This window comes from Tenrec ecaudatus, chromosome 1 (assembly GCF_050624435.1).
Source record: "Tenrec ecaudatus isolate mTenEca1 chromosome 1, mTenEca1.hap1, whole genome shotgun sequence".
Lineage (NCBI taxonomy): Eukaryota > Metazoa > Chordata > Mammalia > Afrosoricida > Tenrecidae > Tenrec > Tenrec ecaudatus.
In genome coordinates, this window is record NC_134530.1 from 88,652,672 (window position 1) to 88,666,790 (window position 14,119).

General features: G+C 41.4%; 1 protein-coding gene and 1 non-coding gene across 3 annotated transcripts in view; both read right to left on the reverse strand.

Moving 5' to 3' along the window:
• The window catches only part of TM2D1 (TM2 domain containing 1), a 58,369-nt gene extending 57,632 nt beyond the window's left edge, over positions 1 to 737 (reverse strand). For both annotated transcript variants that reach the window (XM_075556980.1, XM_075556990.1), the window contains exon 1: positions 526 to 737. In XM_075556980.1, the coding sequence (XP_075413095.1) occupies positions 526 to 696 (171 nt within the window). In that variant the 5' untranslated portion in view covers positions 697 to 737. The remainder of the gene's footprint in view (positions 1 to 525) is intronic.
• A 12,439-nt stretch (positions 738 to 13,176) lies between these two features.
• Positions 13,177 to 13,279, reverse strand: LOC142438207 (U6 spliceosomal RNA). Its single transcript, XR_012782631.1, has one exon. It is a non-coding gene; the product is annotated as a U6 spliceosomal RNA (small nuclear RNA).
• Positions 13,280 to 14,119: the final 840 nt, after the last annotated feature.

The window sequence follows — 14,119 nt, forward strand, 5'->3', positions numbered from 1 at the left end:
TTAAACACAATAGTGCTTTAAACTGGCATCACTGACTACTGTTCAAATCATTTGTCCCAGGTTACAAAATGGGCAAAAATTCAACTCCTGCAAATCTGGCATGTCACGGACTTTGAGGCTTACATGAAAAATTAATGATTAACACAATTTGGCTACATCACTATTATTTCCTTGTCTTCCCCCAAATCAGCCAACATTTTTAGGCCTGGGTGTGTGCAATCTTTGTACCAGTGATGCTTAGAACAGGACCTGGCATTCTCAGAAAGCATTTGTTTGTTGAACGGCTAAAACCACCGATAAAAACAGGTGTTTTAAGAAAAGGACCAGTAAAATCCTGAGGAAGCCACTGCGGGTGCCTTCCGCCTCTTTCACAACGCAGAAGCCCACATCCCGGGGTTCCCCGGCCATTAGAGGCCACGGTCCACTTTCAGTTTAGCCTTTGCCCGGGTTGAAGTCTGAGACCCACAAGTGACCCTAACCTGCCTTCCCCGGAGCCCGCACTCCTTGGAGAGCTACCAACAGAGGATATTGTCCCATTCTGAGGTCCTCGCACTTAAGCGTCTCTTCGCTCGCGGCGGCAGCGGTGGCTGCGGCGCTCCAGGATCCAGTGGTAAATACCACGAACCACAGCACTCCCCGAAACTGGACGGCTAGAGACTCCGGGGACACAGGTCCAGCGGGCCAGGGGGCCGCCATGCTGGGAAACGGGGTCCCTCCCCTCTCAACTTCCGGTTCCGCTTTCGTCCCGGAAGTGGGCGGGGAAAGGCTGCCGGGAGCCGGCGGTGGGGGGGGGGCCGGCGGGGGGTGTTCTTAAAGGGAACCGGACCACCATCTAGGACGCCGCACCTGCCAGTGAAATCACCTAGAAATTTACTTTTAAGCGAAGGCAAGCTTCCACCTTCCCCTCCCCTTTCCTCCCTCAGCGGGAGGGGCGGATCTATCCAGCGACCTGTGGGAAGGTCTGCGGGCAAGGTTGAATTTTCGGAGAGGCAGGCAAAGACCCTCGCTTTCCACCCAAATTTCCTCTAGGCTTCTCTGTTCCACCCAAGTGCCTGTGCCTTGCGTTGAGATAAACACAATGTTTTCTACACTTCTCCGTTAGTCCTGACGGGGTTTGAGTTTATAGATAAGACTCTGGCTCAGCCCCCAATAAAATGATTTTTTAAAAAGAAGAAGAATCTGGCTCGAAGACCTGATTTTTGTCCTTGGTTGCTGTGCCTAAAGAAGGGATTGAAAGCCCAATTCGCCGGATTCTAGAAGCGTGCTCTTGATAAAGGTGACCGAAGGGCCCCTGGTTACCTAGAGCGCTCAGGTGCCGGCGTGGGTTTAGAGGCGCGGTCCGACCCATAAAGATCCAGTCAGAGACCCTAAGGAACATTTCAGCGCTACAGAATCAAAATGACTCGGAATGGACTCCGTAGTGATTTGCTTTGTCGGTTTTGGTTCCGTGGCTGGTGCGCAGTGGTTAATCGCCTAGCTTGCTAACAGAAATCTCAGTAGTTAAGCCCATCAAAAACGGATGGATCTACAGACGCAGGGGCAGGTCTGACGCAGGGGCAGGTCTGCTCTGACCTCCAGCGTTCTTGCGAGTCGGAATTGACTCGGGCAGTGGATGTGGTTGATTTTAGTGTTACCTTAGAGCAGGGGTTCTCCACCTTCCTCATGCCGCCACCCTTTCATACAGTTCCTCATGTGGTGCCCGCCCCCCAGCCATAACATTATTTTCGTTGCTACTTCCTAACCGATTTTGCTACTGTTATGAATTGTCATGTAAGTATCTGATATGCAGGATGTATTTTTATTGTAAGAAATTGAACAAAATTAAACCATTAAAGCATAGTGATTAATCACAAATCAATATGTAATTATATACTGTGAAATATTTATGTGTTTTCCTATGGTCTTAGGAGACTCCTGTGAAAGGGTCATTCAACACCCAAAGGGGTCGCGACCCACAGGTTGAGAACAGCTGCCGCAGAGGAAACTGGCTGTTAGCCAGCTGTAAGAAACACACACACAAAAAGACATTACAACCTTTGTTTTTAAGAGTGGAAATTTACATGAGGAAAAGGTAAACATTAAGAGAAAACTTGAGGTGTGGAGTGGGAATGTCTTTTATAAGAAGCAGTACTTTTAAAGTGAAAGTGTAATCTTTTTTTCTCTCAAAGTGTAACAATATTTGCATTTGCTTTTCTGTGGCACTCTTCATCCACACTATTGGGTGCCATTCAAACTCCTAGACCCCATAGGGCTGGTCTCACAGGCTGAATCGCTGGAAGAGCAATTATTGAGGAACGAATGGTGGTTTTGAACTGATGACCTTTTGGTTCGCAGCCAAGCTTGTAACCACTGTGCCATCAGAGAGCCTGTCATCTACGTTAAGATTACCTCATTACGAACTCTATAATGCACTGGAGACAACGCTTTACAAGGAAGTAGTCACTAGCCCCCTGAAGACATGTAAAAAGACACATCTTGATGTACACCATGCTCAAGTTCCAATTCAGAAGATCCAAGTAGTTTACCACTTCCGTTGTTGGTCCAAGGATCACACTCTGAGAACATTGTTATAATGTATGATGAGAATTGTCATTTTACCTACAGTCAGAAAGACATGAGACTTTGCAATAATCAAGTATTGTGACTACATTTCAAAGTTTGTGTAATGAACCAAGCTTTCAGGACTACTATGCTATTATTTAGATTAAAATATTAGTACTTTATTAAAGGTGGGTAAGGTGTGGGGCAAGGGTTTGGGCAATTCTACTCTTCCCTGCATGGTCACTGTGAGTTTGAATCTCACAACCACAAAAACATGCTTTATTATACAGGATTGTGGTTAGGTGTCTTCAAATCCATTCTGACTCATACCAACCCCATAGACAAAACAACAAAACACGGCCCAGTCCTGAACCATCCTCACAATTATTGTTGTGTTTGAGCCCTTTGTTGCAACTATTCTGTCAATCTGTCTCACCGCGGGTCTCCTTTTCAACCCTCTACCAAGTATGAGGCAATTCTCCAGGGACTTGTTCCTCCTGATAATATACCCAATGTGTGAGACAAATTCTCACAAGCTTAGCTTCTAAGGAACATTCTGGCTGTACTTCTAAGAAAGATTTGTTCTTTCTTGTGGCAGTGCCTGGTATACTTTGTTATATGTCGATTCCACGATTCAAAAATGCCAACTCATCTTCAGTTTTCCTTCCCCAGTTCCTACATGTATATCATTGTGAAAGTGCCATGGCTTAGGTCAGATGCTCCTTAGTTCTCAAAATGCAGGCTCTGCTTTCTAAAGACTATAAAGAAGCCTTTTGCAGCAAATACAATCAATATGGGTTGCCTTTTGATTTCTTGACTACTGCTTGCATGGGTGTTGGTTACAGATCCAGGTAAAATGAAATCTTTGATAACTTCACTCTGTTCTCCATTTATTATGATACTTTTTATTGGTCCGGTTGTGATAACTTTTATTTTATCTTAAGTTGTCATCCATACTGAAGACTGTCATCTTTATCCTCATCAGTAAGCAAGTTCTCTACATTTTCACGAGCCATGTTGTGTCATTTGCATACTACAGGTGGTTAAGGGTCTTCCTCCAGTCCTGATGTATTCTTCATTTAATCCAGCTTTTTGGATTGTTTGGTCAGTGTTTTAGTCCAGGTAGGCTAGAGAAACAAATCCATAGAAACTCATGTGTATAAGAGAGAGTTTTATATAAAGGATAATTGTACATTAAGAAAGCATCCCAACCCGATGCAGAGGTCTTAAGTGGAGAGCAAATGTTTTGAGAGTGATTAGGGCAAATAATGTATGGATGTTCTTTATACAATTGATGCATGTATATGTGTGGATTGTGATAAGAGTTGTATGAGCCCCTAATAAAATGTTAAAAAAAAAAAAAAGATAGCATCCCAGCCTAGTCTGGTCTAAGCCCATAAGTCTGATATTAGCCCATATGCCTGATACCAATCTATAAAGTCCTCTTCAGGCTCAGGAAATACAAGCAATGATTTCTAATATGGAACTATCACAGGCCAATGGGTAGAAACTCTTTGGATCCAGTGGCATTGTAAGCATCTCAACACTGCCAGGAGTCTCCACATGACCTCCAATTCCCAGGCCTGCATCAGGGTAGGTCCATGTGGCTTCTCGCCAGAAGTGAGCAGAGTCTCTTCCGCCTCCAAGGAGGAAATCCTAGGTGTTCCCAGAATTCTCAGGAGGAGGCCATACACACACACAGAGGCCTTACTTAGGATAATGCAATTGACAGACTAGTCGCCACCCTTTCACTCTTAATCCTCTCAAATCCCAAATTGACACCAGATTATGTAACTACCACAGTCAGCATACAGAATGAATAAATATGGTAAAAGGATAAAACTAATACATACTTTCCTGACTTTAAAGCACATGATATCCTTTATTCTAGCCAGATCACAGGCTCTTGGTCTATGTACAGGTTCTACCACACCACAATTAAGTGTTCTATCATTACCGTTCTTTACAATGCTGCTCAAAGTTTGTTATGATCCACACACTTTAATGCATTGGCACAGTTCGTAGGGCACAGATGTACATTTTTCTGGTATCTCTGCTTTTAACCAAGATTCATCTGACATCAACAATGATATTCCTCTGTTCACGTCCTCTTCGGAATCTGCTTGAAGATTTGCTCATCCTGTCAATATACTGCTGCGACCATTTTTTGAATTATCCTCAGTGAAAGTTCACTTGTGTGTGTTACTAATGGTTTTGTTGTTTTGTTTTGTTTTGTATGCTGGTGGATTACCTTTCTTTGGAGTGGACACAAATATAGCTGTCTTCCAATTTCTTGCCACCCCCAAAGGGGTACTGTTCCCCTTATTTACACTATTAGCAAGCTACCAATACCTTGGGGGATCTCAGGCACCTCATATTTGCATAGTCCTACAAAATCATTTGAAGAACCACATTAAGTAATTCATAAAACTGCCCCATAGTTTTTTCAATTTACCTCACATGCATGCAAAAGTTGGATTGATAAAGAAGACTAAAGAATAATTGATATCTTTGAATTATGGTGCTGATGAAGAATATTAAATACACCATAGACATCCAGAATATGGACAAGCCTGTCTTAGGAATATAGCCAGAAAGCTTCTAAGAAGCTAGGATGGTGAGACTTAGTTTCACATTCTTCAGATATGTTATCAGAAAGAACCAATCCTGAGAGGAGGACAATGAAACAAAAGGATGATCCTCAATGACACCGATTTTTACAGTGGCGGCAACAATGGGGCCAAACAGCAACGACTGTGATGATGGTGCAGGACTGGGTAATGTTCCCTTCTGTAGTATATGAGGTGCTTATGAGTCACAACCTATGTGACAGCATCCTATAATGACAAAAAGTATGTACTAGTTACTGAAGTAGGAAAAATACTTTGATTAAAATATTCCAAAAATAACAAAATAGATATATATCCCAAATATCAGAACTATGAAAACCATAATTTCTGACTACCATTATAATTTATAAAAATAAAATAATATCCAGGTCAAATTAGAGCAACAGAGATGTACAAGGGAAAATCAAAACGTATTAATACTAGTGTTCCAGTTTGTACGCGCATGTGTTTATTCCAACAAAAAACATGTTTGAACCTGACATTCCATGATGCTCACTGTCCTGACACGATCACTGAAGGCAGAGTGGGTGAATAAGCAAATGTGAAGAAAGCTGATCAAGCCTGGCTATCAAAAGATATAGTGTCTACTTGAAGGTAAACAAGCGGCCATCTAGCTCAGAAGCAACAAAGCCCACATGGAAGAAGCACGCCATCCTGTGTGATTATGAAGTGCTGAAGGGATCAGTTATCAAGCATAAAAGAATAAAAAATCATATCATTGTGTGCTCACCTCCCAGATATGATCATTGAAAACAAATGGGTGCATAAGCAAATGTGATGAAGAAAGCTGATGGTGCTCAGCTATCAAAAGATATAGTGTCTGGGGTTTTAAAGGCTTGAAGGTAAATAAACGGCTATCTAGCTAAGAAACAACAAAGCCCACATAGAAGAAGCACACCAGCCTGTGTGATCATGAGGTGTCGATGGGATCAGGTATCAGGCATCAAAAAACAAATACTCATATCATTGTGAATGAGGAGGAGTATGGAGGGGGGACTCAAAGATCATTTGTAGGCAATTGGACATCCCCTTACAGAAGGGTCAAGGGGAGGAGACAAGCCAGTCAGGGTGCAGTGTAGCACTGATGAAACATACAACTTTCCTCTAGTTCCTAAATGCTTCGCCCCCCCCCACCTGCTGCCTCTCCCCTCCCCTCCCCCCAACTATCATGATCCCAATTCTACCTTACAAATCTGGCTAGACCAAAGGATGTACATTGGTACAGATAGAAACTGGAAACACAGGTAATCCAGGCCGGATGATCCCTTCAGGACCAGCGGTGAGAGTGGTGATACCAGGAAGGTGGAGGGAAGGTGAGGTAGAAAGGGGGAACCGATTACAAGGATCTACATATAACCTCCTATCTGGGGATGGATAACAGAAAAGTGGATGAAGGGAGACATCAGACAGTGTAAGATATGACAAAATAAAAATTTATAAATTATCAAGGGTTCATGAGGGAAGGGGAGTGGGGAGGGAGGGGAAAAATGAGGAGCTGATGCCAGGGGCATCAATGTTTTGGGAATGATGAGGGTAAAGAATGTACAAATGTGCTTTATACAATTGACGTATGTATGGATTGTGATAAGAGTTGTATGAGCCCCCAATAAAATGATTTAACAAAACAAAACAAAAAAAGATGTTTGAACATGTTCCTGCCATCCATGAGTAGCTGCAGACAGTCCTATCAGTAATACACTTGCCTTAATCTTATTAGGATGCCTTCAAATAAAAAGATAGTTTTTTACCATAGAAAAACTATTTTGAGAACAGAACTATTATAAAAATTTTAACAAGACTAAAGTGGACATTCACCACTTGTCTAGTTCGTTGTACTGCAGTGGCACACATGTTCCTGAGGTGCTAGAAGCCATGTCACCAGTAGTTCAGATACTAGCAGGGCAGTCTCACATGAACAGGTTTCAGCAGAGCTTCCAGGCTGTAACCAATGAAGGAATAAACTGCCACTTGTGAAGAATGAGCCACTAGAAATGTCCTGAAGAGCAGTGGAACAGTGTCAGAGTTAGTGACCCACGAGATCCACAATGCAACCTTGACTTTATCCAGTCTGAATTTGGAGAACATATTTGATGCGTTGAACACTAATGACAGAAGACCGGGAATGACATCAAGAACATCATACATAAGAAAGCAAAAGATCATTACAAAGGAAAGAAAGAGAAGATCAAAGTGGATGTCAGAAGAGACCCTGAAAGTTTCTCTTTATTGTAGAGTCATTAAAGCAAATGGAAGGAATTATGAAGTCAAGGAGCTAAAGATAGAAAAATTAAAGGGTAGCTAGAGAAGACTAAGGTAAAATATTATAATGAAATATGCAAATACCTGGAGTAATAAAAACAACAAAAAAGAAGGATTATACTCAGCATATTTTAAATCATTTTATTAGGGGCTCATATAACTTATCACCATCCATACATACATCAATTGTGTAAAGCATATTTGTACGTTCATTACCCTCTTCATTCTGAAAACCTTTGCTCTCCGACTCAGCCTATCTTATGCTGAAAGAATTGAAGAAAAAAAATCAAGCATTGAGATGCAATTTTGAAATATTCTATGGGCAAAATATTCAATAATTCGGAAAGTATCAAAAGAAGATGGAAAGTGCACAGAGTCGCTGTACCAAAAATAATTAAGCAACATTTGACCATTTTAAGAGGTAGCATATGATTAAAAAAAGAAAAACAATGATAATGAAGAAGTCCAAGCTTCTTCTGAAGGTATTAGCCAAAAACAAGGCTCCAGGGATTGATGGAATGCCAATTGAAATGTTTCAATAAGCTGATGAAGCACTGAAAGTACTCATTCATCTGTGCCAAGAAATTTGGAGACAGATACATGGCCAACTGACAGGAAGAGATCCATATTTGTACCTATTGCAAAAAAAGCGACCCACTAGAATGTGAAAATATAAAACAATATCATAATAACTCGTGCAAGTAAAATTTTGCTGAAGATCACTCAAATATGGTTACAAGCAGTACATTGACAGGAAACTGTCAGAAATTCAAGCTGTATTCAAAAGAGGAGATGACATGAGAGATTATTGGTGAAGTAAGGTGGATCTTGGATGAAAGTAGAGAAGATGCTTTTTTGTTTTTTATTATACAAAGGCATTTGCCTGTGTAGACCATAACTAAATATGAAAAAATTTTGAGAAGAATGAGGGTTCCACAATGCTTAATTATGCTTATGCAGAATCTGCATATGGATCAAAAGGCAATTATTTGAACAGAACAAGGGGATACTACATGTATTAAAATCAGGAAATGTGTGTCAGAGTTGCATCCACTCACAATATTTCATCAACTTGTATACTGAGCAAATCATTAGAGAAGCCAAATTATATGAAGAAGAATAAGGTAGCAGGATTTTTAAAAGCCTTAGTAATAACCTGTGATATGCAGATGACGTAACCTTGCTTGCTGAAAGTGATGACTTGAAGCACTTGCTGATGAAGATCAAGGATTGCAGCCTTCATTATGGATTACAGTAGGTAACATCATGGTGTATAGAGAAAATAATGAAGTTGTCAAGGATTCATCTTACTTGGAACCACAATCAATGCTCACAGAAGCTGCAGTCAAGAGCTCCGATGACTTGCTGCATTGGGTAAATCTGCTACACAGGACCTCTTTAAAGTGTTGAAAAGCAAGGATGTTACTTTGAGGACTGGAGTGTGCCTGACTCTTAGCCATGAAAGGTGGATATTGAATAAGGAAGATTGAAGAAGAATAGAAGCTTTTGAACTATGAAAGTACTATGGACTGACAAAAGAACAAACAGATTTATTTTGGAAAAAGTACAACCAGAAGGCTCCGTAAGAGCAAGCATGGTGAAACTTTGTCTCATGTAATTTTGACTTGTTTTCATGAATTCAGCCCCTGGAAGAGGATATCGTGCTTGGTAAAGGGTTGGGCAGTGAAAAAGATGAAGATCCTGTGCACACTGGTGCCGATAGGAGCTGGAGGCACAGGGAATCCAGGGCGGATGATCCCTTCAGGACCAGGGGTGTGAGGGGCGATACTGGGAGGGTAGAGGGTGAGTGGACTAGAAAGAGGAACCCGATTACAAGGATCTACATGTGACCTCCTCCCTGGGGGACGAACAACAGAAAAGCGGGTGAAGGGAGACGCTGGACAGGGCAAGATATGACAAAATAATAATTTATAAATTATCAAGGGAGGGGTGAGTGGGGAGGGAGGAGAAAAAGAGGACTTGATGAAAAGGGCTTAAGTGGAGAGCAAATGCTTTGAAAATGATGACGGTAAAGAATGTACAGATGTGCGTTATATAATTGATGTATGTATAGATTGTGATGAGTTGTATGAGTCCCTAATAAAATGTTTTTAAAAAAAGATGAAGATCCTGGACAAGACGGATTGACACAGTGGTTGCAATAATGAGCTTGAACATGACAATGATTGTAAAGAAGGCACAGGGCAGGGCAGTGTTTCATTCTATTAAATATGGTCACTATACGTTGGGACTGACTGGATGACACCTAACAACAATAGCAACAACAGAGTGGACATATTCCAAGTCACTGATGCTTTGAAACATATTTACATAAAATAACTGCTTCCAGATGGATCAAGCATTTCAAGGAAGTCCAGGAAAACCTCAAAGATGAGCCAAGAAAGGGAAGACTGTCAATCTCAATGAAAGAAGAAACTGTGGCTGAAATCCAGAGACGGTGGAAGCCAACCGTAATATTATCACTGTTGTAATTGCTACTGAAATTGGTATCTCCTGAAATAAACTGTAGTGGGATGAACCTTGGGTTTACAAATCTGACCCAGAGAGCAATGTCTACTCATAAAAACAGTGTCTTCCCAAATGGTTTTCTGGGTCAGTTATCTTCAAGAGAGGTCAGCTCAGAAGGAAAGGTTGACTGGTAGGTGAGAAAGTGGGAATATACATACAAATATACACAGATTATCCATAAATGTGGTGGAACATATAGAGGCAATGTATCAAAGCTTCTTAAGCCTTACCAAAACCTTGAGCGATTTGGGGGTATCAAGGGCAATTGACACTACATAGTCCACAAAGAAAATATTCTACATCCTAATTTGGTGAGTAGCAAGTGAAGTCTTAAAAATTCATGAGCAAGCCAGAAGAAAAGTTGGCCATTTTTCAGGCGACAGTCCCAGCATGGCAGAAAGCAAGGCACACAAGGCGAAGAGGTGGCACCAGGTAAAAAGGAAACAGATTCGAAACTGGAAGTAGAATGGCATCAGAGGATATTACCACCTAGGACACTGGCAGGCGGGTGGTGGCTGTGGTGAGAGCCTTGCACAATCTGCTGGTCCTGCCTATGGAGGTGCCCACCAATGGTTCTCCTAACGTTCTTCAAGAAAGGGAATGAAGCGCTTTGGGACTGAGAGTAGAGGACCCACAGGGTGACTCAGATCACTATCATGGGCTGCCCATGGCACAAGAAGCTGGCTGAATGGCCGCTGTGCACCATAGCCAGCAGTTCTCACTGAAACCATACCCAAGGCAAGGCAGTGAGAGGACTCATGCATGCCGGAAGCATACCGGATTCGAAGGGCAAAAGTAAGGATTGTTTTTTAACGGTTCTCAAAAAGCAATTAAAAAAACAAAAACAAAACACGAGCAGCCTTCTCAGATACAGCTATTGTTTTATCTCTCTCCATATTAAAGTAGAGCAATCAAAATTCAAGACACATGGAAACAATTAGTCTAATGGACTAATCAAATGGCTGGGGAAACATCCGTTTTCACTACATTGAGACCAGAAGCAATAGATGGTGCCCAACTATCCCTACCAACTGTTCTAATGGATCATATTAGAAGTTCCTAGATAGAGTGGGTGAAAAATATAGAATAAATCTCAATATTATTTTAAGAAAAGCAGGCTTCCTGGTGAGATGGCGATTGCCGTGACGCCCCCAGACTATGGCCTTTTGTCATTCTTTAGGCCTAAAACTTACCTCACCCTATGGCTCAAATTGTCAGCCAAACACTATCAGGGGAACAGTACTTTTATTATTCGGAAGTATACAGACCTAGGTAGAGGATATGTCAAGAAACAGCTTCACATTTTGATATTATTTTTTGTTAGTAAAGGTATGATTTTGTAGCAATACTGTTTCACTCGCCTACACTTCTCATATTAAGGTGTGCCTGACCCAAACCATGGTATTTTCAATTGTCTTATATGCATGCGAAAGCTGGACAATGAATGAGGAAGATCTGCGCATTGGTGTACCTGAATTGGTGTTGGCGGAGAATATTGAAAGTACCACAGACTACCAAAAGAACAAACAAAAGAATATACAATAAACTAATATACAATAAACTAATATAGCCTGTATTCACCTTCGAAGCAAGGATGGTGAAACTTTGTATTTATGATATAAAGAGAGAAAAGAACATCATATTTCTCCCGAAGGGTGGCTGGTGGTTTCAAACTGCGTACCTTGCAGCCAGCAGCCCCAAATGTAACCACGACAACACAAGGGCTCCAGTTAGTAAAGCAGAGGCCAGTGAAAAAGACGAGCATTAGTGAGATGCATTGATACAGTGGCTGCAACAATGGGCTCACACAAAACAACTTTGAAGATGGTATAGGACGAGGCAGCTTTTCCTTCTGTTGTAAACAAGGTCTCTATAGATCCAAACCTAAAAACAGTATTAACATTGTAGGATAGAAAAGTGGTCCCCATGGAATGCATGGAATAGACTCTGACTCATGTTAATTCCACATGTGACAAGGTAGAATTGTGAGTTTTCAGTAGCTCATTGTTGGAAGCAGGTTGCCAGTTCTCCCTTCATAGTCCATCTTAGTCTGGAAGCAACACTGAAACCTGTTCAGTATCATCTCACTGCCATTGAGATGATGTCGTCTTAGAGCAACCCAATAGAACAAGGTAGAACTGCCCCTTTGAGTTTCTGAGATGGTAACTCTTTTTCTTTTTTTTAATTTAACAAAACTCAGCTTTTTTGTATGAATTGTGTGAAGGTTTCCGGAGCAGGGCACCAGTTTTACACTCAACAGTTCATACACATTTTGCTTTGTCTCATTCATTTCAGTCTCCTCAATGTAATACCACGAAGCCCACTTCCTCTCTTTGTTTCCTGTTTCCTGCCTCCTCCTTTCCCAATCCTTCTGAACTTTGTCCTTCGGCAGGCAAGGCAAATGCAAATGCTGTGCCCTTGATCTCAAATGGTTGATTTATATAAGGTGCGCACACTGTACTACTAGTGTCATTGTTCCCCTTACAGATTTGCTTATTGTTTGGCTGGGAATTGCACGACAAGGGTGAGTACATTTTGAGACCTGGGGGGTGACTGAAGGGCCACTGTGAGATGGTCATTCTTTAGGGTAGTAGAAAGCCCCATCTTTGTTCAGAGGAGCAGCAGATGGCTTCGAACTGCGGACCACAAATGAACAGTCTAGCTCCTATGCCAGCATATCTCCTGTTCAGCATCCTAGCAATGAACACAGTTGTACTGATCGATGGGAGATAACTGCAGGAGGCACATCAGCCAGGCATTGAAGCTGAGTCTCCTATATGAAAGGCAGGAATTCTCCCTCATGCTAAACACAAGGACTGCCTTTGGACTGTCCTTAAAGTTTCCAGAGGGCAAGTCTTCAGAGGCAGACAGCCTATTCCTGCTTCGGAACCTGTTCGTAGTCTGGAAGTTCTGCTGAAACCTGTTCACTTTAGGTGAGTGACCCTACTGGCATTTGAAATATCAGTAAAACTTCCAGACAGTGGAGATAAATAAATTGCCATTTATTTATGAAAATATCATGGCTTGGGTTTGGTGCACCCTAGCTTTCATAGTAACATCCCTCCTTTTCAACAGTTTAAAGAGGTATTATGCAACATATTAGCCTAATGCAATGCATCAATTGATCTCTTTGAGTGTGTGTGTGTGTGTGTGTGTGTGTGTGTGTGTGTGTGAATGTGTGTGGAGTTTATCAAAGGTCCTGGCAGCACTACTTCTTAAAAGTATGGAACGCTTCACGAATTTGCGTGTCATCCTTGCACAGTGGCCATGCTGATCTCTTCTGTATTGTTCCAATTTTAGTATATGTGCTGCCAAAGCACGCACTCAATTGATCTCTTAACTGCTGCTTCCATGAGCATTGACTTTGGATCCAAGCAAGACAACTTCAATATCTGCTCTATTTATCATGGTATTACCTATTGGTTTCGTTTTCTTTACATAAGTTATGGATCACTGATGGTGTAGTGGCTACACAGTGGACCACTAACCATAAGGTCAGCAGTTCCAAACCACCAGTAGCTCCATGGGAGAAAGACAGGCTTCTCTAGTCCCTTACAGGGTCACAGTCTCTGAAACTCACAGGGGCAGTTCTACACTGTCCAGTCACGTCACTATGAGTCTCAGTCGATTCGATGGCAGGGTGTTTGGTTTTTGGTGGTTACATTAAGTTGTGATCCATATCAAAGGCTGCAATTATTCATTGAAAATACCACACTATCACAAACTGGTAGACAAGTGCTATTTATCTTAATGCCCCTTAATCTATCTTTCATGGTTCATTAGACTATACAACTTGATTGCCTTACTAACATAATCCTTGATCTCATGATCACTAAAGTGTAATTTTAGTAGTAAAATTTTAAAAATCCCAATTCTAGATGTGTTTTCAAAACCCCCTTTTTATGTCAGAAAAACCCTCTCTATGAACTTCCTAAACAAATATAGAAATGATTACCAGGATCGCAGCATCATCACTAGGATCCTTTGATTATTCGATTATATAAAGCACTTATTTATGTAGCATTCTCCTTTTTTTTTAAATTAAAAATTTTAATCATTTTATTGGGGCTCGTACAACTCTTATCACAATTCACACATCCACCCATTGTATCAAGCACATTTGTACATTTGTTGCCATCATAATTCTCAAAACATTTTCT